This window comes from Cygnus atratus, chromosome 1 (assembly GCF_013377495.2).
Source record: "Cygnus atratus isolate AKBS03 ecotype Queensland, Australia chromosome 1, CAtr_DNAZoo_HiC_assembly, whole genome shotgun sequence".
NCBI lineage: Eukaryota > Metazoa > Chordata > Aves > Anseriformes > Anatidae > Cygnus > Cygnus atratus.
In genome coordinates, this window is record NC_066362.1 from 71,508,877 (window position 1) to 71,521,108 (window position 12,232).

The following is a 12,232-nucleotide window of genomic DNA, read 5'->3' on the forward strand; positions in this document are numbered from 1 at the left end:
GGTAAGGGTAAGAGAGGGATCTGAAAACAGCAGTTTAGTAAGTCATCCTTTTTCAGTCCTTAACTTGGAACATCCTTGGGATGTTGGAAGGGTGTGTTAATGTTTCAGGGATTAGTTTGCTACTTTGAATATTTGGTTTGAATTTTGTGAATCACATTGCTTTGGGAAGTTCTTACAGTAAGGGGTTCTTTTTCTTTTTCCTTTTTTTTTTGGAAGGGTAGTATACATGCATGCATGTTAAAATGTTTCCTATAAAATTAAAACAAGTAGAAATACTTCAGAAGGAACTTTTCTATATATCCTCCTTAGTAATCCTATAAAACTGCAGTGCTGAATCATTTTTAAGCTTCTCAAAATATAACTCTTCACTTCAATATGGCACTTTTTATAATAATACTTGGCATTCATAAGGTACTTGATCACTTGAACATGCATACCTATGTTTAATTAATCCTTTTGGTGCCTCTTTGAGGAAGTTAGGTATTACTTCTTTCTAGCAATACAGGAAAATGACACAGTGAATTCAAGTGTCTTGATCAAAGGCATGCAATTATTTACAGAGTATTAGTGTTCCTTCTAGTACAAAAAACACTGAACTTAATTGTGAAGAATGTAAAACTGGTTCTTTGTTTAGATTTGGGAGTATGATTCTATAGATCTTCCTATTTGCCTCCCAGAATTTGTGGGGCCTCCTCTTATTGCTATCTGTAACCTGGACAAAGCTCATTTGGGAGGGACTGTGGACTACAAGATGCTGAGCTAGGACTCCCTAACATTGTAAGCTTGTCTTCATTTGTGTAAAACACAGCATCTCCCATTTAAAACTGAGCCAAGAGAGGTAAGTCAGAAATGAAAGAGAGAGACAATGTGTAACAGGCACACATAATATAGTTCATAAAGCAAACAGAAGGAGTGTTGTGTTATTATTTCACATTATGATCTGCTTATGAGAATAGCCTTAGTATGTAAGGCTATGCATAAGGGATCCTCCATGGCTTTTAAAATAACTACCTGTTAAACTAGTCTTGTTTTATTAGATTGCTGTGTAACGTTGATAGCACTTCAGTGGGTAGGAGATTATTTTGGAGTTTAAGGTCTAAATGTGGAGCAGGTAATTAATCACTGATAAATAGCAACAGAATTATTCTGTATACATGGAAATGTTTGTGTTCATGTGTATCCATAGGTCATGAATGCTGATGGAACTGGGAGAAGAGTTCTGGTGGAGGACAAGCTGCCTCATATCTTTGGATTCACGTTGCTGGGAGACTATGTTTATTGGACAGACTGGCAAAGACGCAGTATTGAACGTGTGCATAAAAGAACAGCAGAAAGAGAGATCATCATAGATCAACTGCCTGATCTAATGGGCCTCAAAGCTACAAATGTCCTCCAGATAATTGGTGAGTGAGAATGCAAATAAGGCTGGTAAAATAAAATAAGAAATTTCAGCAGTGCTCTTCTACAGATATCACTTTATACCAGGTCAGATTTTTAGAAATGGGCAGAATCCAGTTTTTCACCTAATAACTGCAGTTCAATGGCATGGGGTAGGTATTTTGTGAGGTCCTTCAGTTCTCTAACTTGGCAGAATAACAAGGTGGAAAACAAACAAGCACCCCAAAAATAGGTAATTTTCTGCTGCTTAGGTAATTGGCATATCTCATAGGTTCGAGACAACCCTGGATCCAATAAGAAGAGAAGAAGAATCAAGTAAAATGAGGACTTCTCTTTTTAAGAGCCAGCTATTAGATTAGCCTAGCTGTTTATGAAACTGCAGCTGTAGCAGATTTTCATCCTGCGATCTGAACATTGGTTTGCAAAAGCTAAGAATGAGCCTGTTAGACTGTTCAGTGCTTTTCATATGAATACTGCAAAATCATCTTTAAAAATAACTAGAAGTACTTTTCTCCTGTGGTATCTATGGAATAAATGTGCAGGATCTAGCTTTAAATTGGCTTCCAAAACACTGGTAGGAGCAGAGCTGTGGCATCACCAAACTCATCACATTCCCTGAATATCCTGCTTTGTGTGTAGGGCTTGCAGTTTCTTGCTGCCATGTCTGGATTGTATCCCAGGGAATTAGTTAAATGTAGTTGACATGTATCTGCATTGCTACTACCACATTAAAGTGCCCAAAGGCACATGTGTTTTAAAAACAGCCCTCTTTTCAGCTGTATGGCTAACTGAGCTTGGTAATGGTGGGTGAATTTCCAGCATGTGCAAGTACACATCTTAGTATTGCAAAGAGCTGCTTTACTAGCATCTTGGAGAAAAGAGGCCATTAAACGGATGTGAAAATTGTATAATGGCTTTGATTAGAAGGGACCTTAAAGACTATCTAGTTCTAGCCCCCCTTCCATGGGCTAGGACACCACGGGAACAGGTTGCCCAGGGCCTCATCCAACCTTGCCTTGAACATCCCCAGGGATGGGGCATCTGCAGTTTCTCTGGGCAACCTGTTCTCGTGCCTCACCACCCTCTGAGTGAGGAATTTCTTCCTTATATCTAAATCTACCATCTTCCACTTTAAAACCATTACCCATTGGCCTACCATGACATGCCCTTGTGAAAAAAGTCCCTTTCCAGCTTTCTTGTAGACCCACTTTAGGCACTGGAAGGGGACCTACAAGAAAATAATCTTAAAATTTTCCATCTCTAGGAACACAATTGCAGTATGTAACTGGACCAGTGTACTGTGAAAGGTGACAGAACTTTTGTTTGCTTTCTTATGTACCTCCCTTCCCTTCAGCACTCGTGTTGTTAATCAGGATCACCTACAGTTGTTGGAGTCCAGATCCCATCCCCTATTGCTGGGTTTGTTTTATGGGATCAGTGAAAGAAGTGCAGGCTTTCCAGCCATGTAGAGTAACATCCCTCCAAAGAACTAGGGGAAACAAGAATTAATTAATTCAGAGAACAAAAGGTGAAAAATGTATTTCTTAAAGGCCTCATATTTGTTGATAGATGTGAGGAATGACTTCATCTTCCAAATGAAGTCAGTTCGTAATGATTGCTTTTGCTTTTGTTGCGTGCTTAGGTACAAACCCATGTGCAGAGGATAATGGCGGTTGCAGCCATCTTTGTCTGTACAGACCACAAGGCCTTCGCTGTGCTTGCCCCATAGGCTTGGAGCTCATCAATGATATGAAGACCTGCATTGTCCCAGAGGCTTTCCTGCTGTTTTCCCGGAGAGCAGACATCAGACGGATCTCTTTAGAAACGAACAACAACAATGTTGCTATTCCACTCACTGGAGTTAAGGAAGCTTCTGCTCTAGATTTTGATGTGACAGATAATCGAATATACTGGACTGACATTTCATTGAAGGTAGAGATGGAAGATATTTCCAGTTATTCTGTGCTGGCTATACAGTTGCTGTAAGATTCTTGAGATAGTTAAGAATGGATTAACAAATATGGTTTATAAGATTCAAGAGATAGGTAGAAGAACTGGTCCTATCTACGAAAGGCATATATTTTCACTATACTAGCAGTATTCTCTCATGCAAATAATTTAAATCTAATGTGTACATTTTCATATAAAGGAGAAGTTTGCAAAAATAAAGCTTTTTGACAGAAAGCTGAGAGGAATGCCAAGGGTCAGGTGGCTTTGGGGATGACAGATGTTTTGTCAAATACATTTAATGGGTAGAAGCCATGTTTTGTGTCAGGAAGTGGAAATAGGTCTTACCTGTTCATTAACTCACATAGCTACTGCATGTGAGACACATTACAAGTCACAGGCTTTGTAAACCAGGTCTAGGCTCTAGACTAACAAATCAAAAAAAAAAAAAAAAAAGGTTGAAGGTAGGTGTTTAAATGTGGTGTGGCTGATGGAGTGACAAATCTGTCTTCTATCTCTCTTCTCAGTGAGTCTAGTTATTCACTTTGGTTTTTGTGGACTGTAGATGTAGTCAGAATTGTGAACACCAAAAATTAGTTGTTAATAAAATAAAGTTTTCTGCAATTGGGTTGAGAAATTCTCCTGTGCAATGTGCTCTAGGTTATCCTGCTCGGCAGGGGGGTTGGACTAGATGATCTTCAGAGGTCCCTTCCAACCTTGGCTGTTCTGGGATTGTGAGACCCATGCAAACAATAACTCTTGGACCTTTACAACTGAAGAATCATAAAAGTTAAAAACAAATTGTTTAAGTTAGTTTGAGAGAGGTGACTTGGCTGAACTATTTAGGTATAGTATTCATTCGAACTGTTTGAAATAAAAATAAAACAAGGATCCCCTCATCAGTTTTTATGAGTGATAAAAATGAAGACTAAGAAATTTCCCTGACTTGCTGTCACAAACTGGCATAATTAGCAAATAGCATCCGAACTGGGAAGTAAACCAAAAATCAAACTTTGAGTTAACTTCTTGCATGTTAGGAATATGACAGGTGTGTGCAGAGGGCAATATTAAGGACAAAGAAAGGGAGCCCAAGTTTGCAAAACAGAATTTTTTATTAACATTAGTCCTGTACTTTCAGACTTATAATTGGTCATAGTAAATCACAGAATGCCTAAGATCTAATGCATTACTAAAACCTAATTCTGGCTGTATTTGCTGTCTCAGGCTGATCCATGATGGTGAGAGGTATAGGAAGTTTTTTTGAAAAAAAGTCCAAGAAGAAATTATGCTTACTGAAATTAAATTAAGCCATCAGTACTGAAGCACTTGAAGTACTGAGCTAATCAGCTGTTAGCTTGTTTTCTTCTATTTGTTGTTCTATCCCAAACTTTCTCATTCTGCTTTAAATATTGTTCTGTGCTATAGCATCAATGCTTTTGTATAGTCCTGGGAGAGCCAAAATATTTCCCCCTCAAAGTTGACACCAAGTTATTAAAGTCACTTTGACATGTAGACTGCTTAATTGAACCAGACTAGTTAACCCATTTATTTCCCCAGGGAAACGCTATTGTAATTGACACAGAATACTTTCATAGAATACAGTAAATTATTACTTCTGAATAGCAGTATTGTTTTCCTTGCAAATAAGTAGCATATTGTATGCTTCTCTTTCCTACGAGATGCCTAAAATCTGAAAGTGTTTAAAATGCAACAAAGAAAACAACCAGCCCAATGACAGACTGGTAAAATTTCTAATTTGCCTGTGTATCTTTGCATCCCCACAGACCATCAGCAGGGCATTTATGAATGGCAGTGCACTGGAACATGTTGTAGAGTTTGGCTTGGATTACCCTGAAGGCATGGCTGTAGATTGGCTGGGGAAGAACTTGTATTGGGCTGATACTGGAACAAATCGCATAGAAGTGTCAAAGCTGGATGGACAGCATCGACAAGTGTTGGTGTGGAAAGATCTTGACAGTCCCCGGGCACTGGCATTGGACCCTGCTGAGGGGTAACTTGCTGATTTAATTTTATGTTTATGAACATTGAAAACAACATCCTAATGCTTCCTCTAGGGCATGTTAGTTAGGCGTTGCATATAAATCCTGAGAGAATTGAGCTGGGGAATATAACCTGGTAATTTATAATATGAGGGCTGAAGGAATATGCTCTTAATGTCCTGAATAATCATTGAGAATATTGTACAAAAAATCAGAGAAGCTCATTAAAAAGAGATTTATATATAGTTTTTTAATTAATCACAGAATCAAAGTAGTCTTAGGTTTATGGAATTCATTAACTAGAAAAGGGGCATAGCATTGAAAAGAAAATATTTGCCCTTCTAAAAATGAGTGGTGTAGGTTTTTGTGGGGGTTGTTTTTTTTGTTTGGTTGGTTTTTTAACAAATTATGGTCCAATAAAGGTATTAAAGGTATTAAATGATTTAACTTGAGAATAGGGGGAGTGAAGCTTACTGTCTGAGAATAAGGGAAAAGTTGTTTGTTTTTTTTTTCAGATAAGGGAGCCTATTTTTTTTTGGTGTGGACAGGGAAAGCAAAGGCAGAGAAACAATGGAAATAATTATACATACCTATCACCAAAAAGAAAGATTTCCTGAGAAGAAACTTTTCAGCTGTACTCAAGTATAATACTGAAAGTAGGGCAGTAAGCAGTGGGAGGAAAAGGGGTGGGGGGGAGGCAAGGCAGCAAGGTAAAACTATTTAGCTTCTGAAATAGCTCTTCTACCATGAAATGCTTATTAGATATTAACTAATCACTGCAAAACCTTTTTGAGGTTATATCAGTATTATATTATCCGTATTTTAGAAATGAAGGAACATAAAGCATTATTTTACAAATATGAGGATTTCATTTTCAAGTGCTATGAAATTATCTCAGTTGCCAGTGACACTGCAAGAGTTACAGGAATGCTGAAAAAAACTCAGCACCTTGCAGACACATTCCTCCTGCTTCATTTCAACAAGGTGATGGAAACTGTTGTCTTCATGCTTAGTTGAACCAAGTTCTGCAGTCCCCACAGTGGAGGACACAGATGGAGTTCAGCCCTGATGTGTCAGGGATTGCCTGGAATCATACATCAAAGAGCATCTGAGACCAAATTGCTAGATCCAGCTATTCAGTTGGAGCAAAAGGTTGCTATGGATTATTCGAGTTTTATGCTGGGAACAGTTTTTTTCAAAGATTGGTATAATTAAATGTTTTTGTCTCTTCACTGCAGTCAGAACAAAATTAGTTTAAATTTGGGCCAAACTACCTGTGTCTTCACTTGTTCTACAGCTGAGCCATGTCATTGTAGCTTATAAGGACATTTTCATGGCACCGATACCACTGGGACAATTCTAACACACACGTTCGTGCTGTACACAACTTGCAGAATTTTTACATATTAGAAATGAAAATTACTAAGTATTCCTGGTGTCTAAAGAAAAGCTTACAGTGTGTGATTGGTTGAAATTAAAGGAATTTCACGGGTATTTGTTACTAAAGTTACTAAAGAAGTTAACAATGGCTATCTATGTCTCATTTTAAAAATGGTATTGGCTTTAAATTTTGGAAGAAGCATCTAATTACTTGACACCAAATGTCAATTATACATCCCTCTCTACTGTACAGTGCCTAAAGAAAAGGTACGCATGCACAAGTTCTTGCTTCTGCCAAATGGGTCATAAATTGTCATGTGAATATGCAAAGAGTTGGTACTTCTGCTTCAGTGGAAATGCTCTACAGTGTTGTGTTACTCTGCCCTCAGCTGAAATATAATGTGCTGTTACATAGCTGATTGACATAGTTGCATGGAGTTGAGCAATGGCACGTATTAACAGAAATATTATGCATTTCTGTCTTTTCTTATTCCTTCATTTGATGGACAGTGGAATAAAACCAGAAACCAAGTGCCATGGAAAGTACTTTGCTTAAATAGTCACTTAAATAAGTGAATGTGCCCAACAGCCAGCCTTTTGCCTCCTAACTGATGCGCATGCATTAGTTAAGATTGAAGTTTTTTCATACAAAACTTGCTATTGAAAATCCATCTCCAAGTGGAAAAAATAATGTTGGAAGAATTTTGAGGAAACCTGACTCATTTCATTGCTTGTATTTTGAAAAAAAAAGAACCAAACATATTTAGTGTAATGGAACCTAATAAATGCTCACATTTACAACTCTTGTTTTCTCATACCCTTTCTAAGGATGTTTGTTTGTGATCTGAATTTTTTTCCCTTGAGTTTTCTTTTGGATAAATGTGGATGTTTGGTTTTTTGGACTTTTATTCAGGTTTATGTACTGGACTGAATGGGGTGGTAAGCCGAAGATTGATAGAGCTGCTATGGATGGCAGTGAGCGGACTACTCTTGTACCGAATGTGGGACGTGCTAACGGCCTAACTATTGATTATGCTAAAAGACGACTGTACTGGACTGACCTCGATACCAACCTGATAGAATCCTCCAACATGCTAGGTGAGTTCCAGAGCCCTGGGCAGCCTCACAGGGATACTGCTGCTCTTTCACACTACCCTGTGGCAAATTATTGCTTGAATAATGCAAAGATACACGTCTTAAGGCAAAAAACAGATTTTTCCCAAACTTACACACCTCTACTATTTGCTTCTATAATTTATGTTAATGCAACAAAGTATTTAGTGAGGGCTCGGTTTTCTTGTAAGTAATACAGTTGCTCACAAAGTTAAAATTATACAAGCTGTACATGTTTTCAGTTAAATGCAGGACAAAGCTGTCAACTTTCAGCGTTTTGGAGACTCTTATTTTGCTGCTCCAGAGTGTGTTGGCAAATACATAACACACACTTCATCTGTAGAAAGGTAAAGAGAAAGCCAAGGTAACAACAGCATATTGGACTGTTTCCACAATGTAATTTAATACAATTTGGTTTTTAATCTTTGTTGGTATCCTCAGGGTTCAGGCATTTTTCCTAGTATTCTGCATGCGAAGGAGCTTTCTTGGCTAGTACAGGGGTGCTCTCTGTCACACAAGGATCTGTATAATTTTTATAAGCTGCTTCTTAAAGCTTAATAGAGGTGGAATATATTATTCTTTCATTCTCCCAGGGGTAGTGTGCTGCAGACCCACACCCTATCAGGTTTGCCCAGTATCATGTTTATGACATCTCTGCACCTGCAGGAGTGGACTGCCTTGTTGTGTGCCAGATTATTCAGATTAGCTTTTTTACTAGCTTAAATATAAGGCTAAAGGAATTTGTCTACTTTAAACAGTACATTAGCAATAGTGGAACAAAGCTAGAAGATGATCAAAACAGGAAAATGCATTACTAGGAATTATATGTAATATAAAAGCTTTTCTTCAGCCTCATGCATTTTTGGTGTGCTGTTGAATCTGGCTCAGTGGTCTCCTGTGTACTGTGGAACGGGACACAGAATTAGAGTTTCATCTTTCCTGTGCCTGTGGCTAATGATAGCAAAGCACAGGGCTGTGCATTCTCCTCCTCCCTGTGTAAAGAGGGAGTGACTTCTTGCTTCATAATCTCCCATTCATTTTCTGTGACTAGACAGCATTTAATTACCCCATGGTAATTAAATTGTTGAAATCAATGTGGTTGAAATCTCCTCCCACCTCCCCTCCTGCTCCATATTCTTCTTTGTAAGGTCTCTTAACCTTCCCCCAGCGTACACTATTAACTGTTTCCTACCTTGAGCTTCAGACTGTTCCATCCTGTTAAGGCATTCCAGAGACTGATTAGTTTAACCTTGTACATTTAATTTTTCTCATAATACAATGTAGAATCTTATTAAGCTCATAACAATTCTGTCCCTGTAAGCAATGGGCAGAGACCCAAGTGTGGTTCCAGAGATGCTGAATTGGGAATGTGGGATCTTGACACTATCTCCTTCAGTGTGCTCCTGTTCCTTGCAGGGAGGAGGGAAAGGATAATCTTTCTAAGAACCCTGATAAGTTTCAAAACTGCAGCTTTTTACTTTCTTTAATAGAATATGTTCTGTTCTGTGAACCACAAGCAGGATTAGCACTGTTCTGTGGTAGGCTCTGAGACTTCAAGATGACCTTTTGAATATTGAGCATTGCTTTATAATTTACTTCTGTAGCAATGAAACAGTAACTTTTAAAGTAATCACGTTTTAGCCTTTCTGTGAAGGAGACAAGTCTAAAGCATTAACCAGCATCCACTTTGTCCCCAAATAATTCTGCTTTTTCTGTCCTTTTTTTTTTCTTTTTTGGAAACAGGCCTTGACCGTGAGATTATAGCTGATGACCTGCCTCACCCATTTGGCCTGACTCAGTATCAGGATTACATTTACTGGACAGACTGGAGCCGGCGTAGCATTGAACGAGCCAACAAGACCAGTGGCCAGAACAGAACTATCATCCAAGGGCATTTGGATTATGTTATGGACATCTTGGTCTTCCATTCCTCCAGGCAGGCAGGCTGGAATGAGTGTGCCTCTAGTAATGGTCACTGCTCTCATCTCTGCTTAGCAGTCCCTGTCGGTGGTTTTGTCTGCGGGTGCCCAGCTCACTACTCCTTGAATGCTGACAACAGGACTTGTAGTGGTAAGCCATAACGAAGGAAAATGAAATATAGTCACAGATGTGTTTACTGACAGATACAAGCATGGTACTCGCAGGAAAAACGAGTTTTGTTTTTACATGAGATGGTCAGGCTTGCTTTTCTGATAGGCCAAGTTAAATCTAGTTTCTATTTTTAATACTGAGCATGTATTTAAAAAATATTTGGTACCCTACCCGCCTTTTCTCAGTACAAAGCAGGGTATTTGACTGGAAAGAGATTGCAATAAAAATATGTATTTTACAATATAATTGTGTAGTACTAAAATCCTACTGACTTGAGAAGATAGGTATTAAAAGGAAAAAAAAAATCTTGCAACAGACCAATATCTCAGGAAAATAGACAAAAACAGCTCTAATGAATCTTGTCAGTGACTCAACGAGATAAATTTGTGTAAGTAAGAAAGCTGGAAGTGCTTTTGTTTTCATTATCTGTCTGACAGCATTCCTCAAGTGCTTAGTTGCTTATTAATTTTTCTTTATTTCTAATCTTGCCTGATGTAAAAGATATGTGATAGATTGTGTAGACTCTGGACTTCGCATAGCCTTTAGGTGGGTCAAGATTTAATTCTGTAGTAGTTCCGTTTGCTGGCAGAGGAGATGCTGTGGTGGGTCACTCATACCCCCACAGGTGTTTCTTGCTCAGTGAGGCTCAGCTCAGCTCCACTGCCTCCACAGCACTTCACATTTCTGATCTCAGTGCAGCCAAGCCCCATTTTTCTTTATTGTTGTACAGAATATGAACCACAAGGCCCCTCAGGCTGTGTGTAATTGGTTTCTAACCAAATAATTTATCCATCTCTCAATAACTGGTTGCCAGTGAAGCACTCATAATTTTGGCAGGCATACTGGATGGCTGATTTCCACTGGTGTCATTCAGATTAGTCAGTGGGTTAAGAGATTCATGGTACAGAGAGACAGATTGTATCTTGTCTGCATTATGCCCAAGCAGAGAGATCCAACTGTTGTTTTAAAGCCAAAAGCAGGGTAGCCTGCTCCATGAATGCCATCTCATGGAATTTTTTGAAAATCATGCTTTTTGGAAAAGTCTTCTGTATCCCCCCATTGTGTGTCCTGCGCTCTTTCTTTCTGTTTTTGTTACAAAGGATGCTTGCCTGGCAGCTGGATTTTTGTACTTGAATGTTCTCACACCTTTCTGAAGGTTAGAAGCACAGCTGGCACCACTCTAGTGGTTACTGTGATGTTGTAGGTGGAGGAATTTGACTTCCAGTGGAGAACAAGTAGCAAATTGATAAAAGGTCATGTTTTCCTGTGAAAATGCTCTCTTTACAAAGGAGGAGAAAAATAGGAAAGGAAGAAGAAAAATACAGGAAACAGTTGCGAGCAAACAGAATGTCTCCCTGCAGCATGTTTTGGTCTTTCATGAGGTATTAGGAGTTTTCCTTCTGTCGTGTTCAAACCTGGTAACTTTCCAGTTTCTCATTTGTAAGTAATTGGAGTCTTAGGCTTCTCTACTTATAATTTAATTTTTCTCTTGGCCATTATAATTAGAGCATGAATCGTTTTAACTTTCTCTTGCCTGTTTTACTTGCTTATATATTCCTGAACATTATTATTAGCCCAAGCCCTGTCTAGAGGCCAGATCCTCCCTTCTGGATCACCCTGCTCATGTGTGCATAGATTGGTTTAATTACGGGACGGACACACTGCCCTGACTAGATCTGTTATCTCATCAGACCTACCAAGTGCTATGAAGTTTGAATGCATGTTACACAGGAGACATTCTCGTTATGTTCCATTTGCCTTCCAAAAATACAGTTAAAATATGTGACTATTGGGAGGTAGAATGATGAAGACTGTGAAGTGATTTCTCAAATTGGTACTGTTTCTGAGATGTGGGGACTCAAAAGGGGAAATTTTGCTGTTACTTTTTATTATAAGTCATCAATTCAATGTTGGAAGCCAGGAAAACAGTGAGAGGGCCTCTTTGGGGAAAAGATGGAAAAGATTTTAGGTGTTTATTACAGTATATTTGCCTGCACTGTTTTATCTTAAGCTTTTCTTTTTTTTTTTTTTTTTTTACCTTGGCATTAGTCTCTTAATTGCTTGATAAGAATACTGATGTCTTCTGAGTCTATTATTTTGCTGTATATAACAGTATAAATTTTGGTTTGCTTTTTTTGGTTTTCTTTTACAGTTTAGATCTAAGTAGAAAAAGTCTTTCTCCAAAATTATTGGAGAAACATTTGGAGGAGAAATACAGGTTTTCCAGAAAGCAAACATACCTTACAATCAGGCCAGATTGTTATAGGAAGTTAGGATTGAGTGTTAGTTGCCAAGGAAACTTC

The 12,232-nt window shown here is 38.4% G+C and overlaps 1 protein-coding gene across 1 annotated transcript in view; it reads left to right on the top strand.

Moving 5' to 3' along the window:
- LRP6 (LDL receptor related protein 6) overlaps positions 1–12,232 on the top strand; it is a 122,573-nt gene that overhangs the window by 88,212 nt on the left and 22,129 nt on the right. The window contains 5 exon segments of the mRNA XM_035551074.2: positions 1,187–1,403; positions 3,041–3,330; positions 5,130–5,356; positions 7,639–7,823; positions 9,582–9,908. Coding sequence (XP_035406967.1) covers positions 1,187–1,403; positions 3,041–3,330; positions 5,130–5,356; positions 7,639–7,823; positions 9,582–9,908 — 1,246 coding nt within the window.